This window comes from Pteropus vampyrus, unplaced genomic scaffold (genome assembly GCF_000151845.1).
Source record: "Pteropus vampyrus isolate Shadow unplaced genomic scaffold, Pvam_2.0 Scaffold68, whole genome shotgun sequence".
Lineage (NCBI taxonomy): Eukaryota > Metazoa > Chordata > Mammalia > Chiroptera > Pteropodidae > Pteropus > Pteropus vampyrus.
The window spans coordinates 8,421,105-8,423,468 of NW_011888849.1; the positions used below are offsets into that span (position 1 = coordinate 8,421,105).

Sequence of the window (2,364 nt, forward strand, 5' to 3'; positions counted from 1 at the left end):
CTTAAAGTAGGGTTGTTATATCCCTAAAAGGAAGATTGTTGGATAAAAAAAACATATGCAATATTTTAGATAAGTTAAAATTTACTCATTATTTATCTGTAATTAACATTTAACTAGGTGTGTTATTTTTTGATTTGCTAAATCTGGCAACTTTATATTAATACCTAATCTCATAATGTGGAATTCATGAAATTAATGCTTTTTCCACACACCTCTATTTGAAGGAAGGTGGTCCCAGCTGGCAGATTCTCTTCAACGACAACAGTATATGTTGAGTTGGTGAACACAGGACTGTTATCATCAATATCCAAAACCTTGATGGCCAGTGTTATAGTTGAATGACGAGGGTGTACTGCTCCATCGGTTGCCACAACAACAAGTTCATAGTAGTCCCTGACTTCCCTGTTAAGCTTCACGGCTGTGTAAATGCTCCCATTGGATGTGATGCGAAAAAGATTATTAAAATTACCCAAACTGTAGTGCACTTGGCCATTTATTCCAGCATCAGGGTCAGTTGCCTAAATAAAATTAAAAACAAAGAAATTCATATAGTATGTTTTGTTATGCTTTTTTCACATTACATTATGTTATGTTGCCCTGCCAGAAGAGAATAGTTAACAAATCAGAGCTTATTTCTAACTGAATATTCTTTTTTCTCTAAAGAGAAAATTTAAAAGATTTTTATGAGAGTGTAATGAAAAAGTCTAGAAGACGATAAGAAATATAGTTTAATTAATATCTTCATTCAAAATGAATATAATTTATAAATCAATACCATTAACAATAACAATATTATGACAGAAAACTCATAAAAACTGAATTTTCCTGGATCATCATTTCTTTAATAGATTGTGATTTTTAAAACAAGAACAACATATTTATTTTATAAGTAAATCTACTAAGTGATAACTTAAGATTGTATAGTTTTTCATTCAAGCACTTTCTATATTTATTTCACACATATATGTTCAAGTACTATATATATTACCTCATATAACCCTCACAATGTTCTTATGAATAAATATAATTGGCCACATTTTAAAAACAAGAAAACTGTGGCTTATAGACTTGAATTATCTTGTTTAGCTTTACACAAGAAACAAATATCTGTGCTTCAGTTTTTAGTACAATGCCTCATACTACTTAAAATATTTGTAAAATTAATAAATGTTTGAATAAGCAAATGCATAGATTTGAGATTTAAAACTAAATCTGCCCCAAAACCCAAATGAGAAAAAAAGTACAGTAACTGTCAAGTACCTACAAAGGGCTGTAATTAACATTACAATACAATCTCTAAATTGATAATTGAGAATTGTTAATGTTATAACGATAGCATGTTAATTGAAAATTTTTAAGTCATATAAAATCACTTTATATTAAATAAAATGCATAAATTGTGAGTAAATAATCTCCTAATGGAGTGTTATGAGAATTAATCTTATCCAAAACTTAATTAATTGTGATATAAATTATGATGACTCATAATCGAATACTACACCTTTTATTTTAAATAGTTCTGAAAAATTGGAAGAAGCTATAAAATGTTACATAATTATGCCTGTTGCTAAGGAAAGAAAGGAAAATAAGACACTTGTATTCATTATGAGCCAGGGACTCAATAATCACTTAATATCTACAAAGACTGGAATGCATACGATGTATTTTAACAGCCCATATAGAGATGCGTATACATTTTTACAAACTCTGGTGAAGAATGTGGGTGAGGTTGCTAAAGGGTTATATCTTATTTGAAATCATAAAGTCCAAGATGTAAAAGTCATGTTTGTAACTGTGCTCCTTCTGTCATAATGCCAGACATTGCAGCAGGATTTGTTCCTTTGACTCATTAAATCATAAATGCCCCTAAGAGATTAATATCTCTTATGTCTTAAACCTGAGAAAAGATGAAATAGGAATTGCAGGGATGTGTAAAGAGGGAAAAATACTGTAAAATAGTTGAAGAGTTTCCATAGACATGTTTTCTTCTACTTTTACATTTTGTCTAGAATATTCCACACAAATTGACAAATTAGTAAAGCTAGTCATCTTAGTGGAAAAACCAAAACAACACTTTCAATAAAAGCCCCACAAAACTTTCAATAAAAGCCCCACAAAACTTTATCTTTTTGTCTAAAATGACTGCTTAAGTAACTAGAAAAATATAATCCAGTAATATAGCATAAATAGGTCTTATTTCATAATTCCAACACTTTTGAAAATGACAGTGACTTTGTGGGAATTCTTAAGACCACAAAATCAATCACTTATATAATCAGTAGTTTAAATGATTTTTGCTCAAATTAGCTTTTTATTCAGCTGTATAATGAACTATTTATTATGATAGAATGATTTAATTTGACT

General features: G+C 29.1%; 1 protein-coding gene across 1 annotated transcript in view; it reads right to left on the reverse strand.

Annotated features, from left to right (window-relative positions):
- The window catches only part of PCDH15 (protocadherin related 15), a 562,288-nt gene that overhangs the window by 161,756 nt on the left and 398,168 nt on the right, over positions 1-2,364 (reverse strand). Inside the window, exon 20 of the mRNA XM_011361648.1 lies at positions 213-518. Within this exon, the coding sequence (XP_011359950.1) occupies positions 213-518 (306 nt within the window). The remainder of the gene's footprint in view (positions 1-212; positions 519-2,364) is intronic.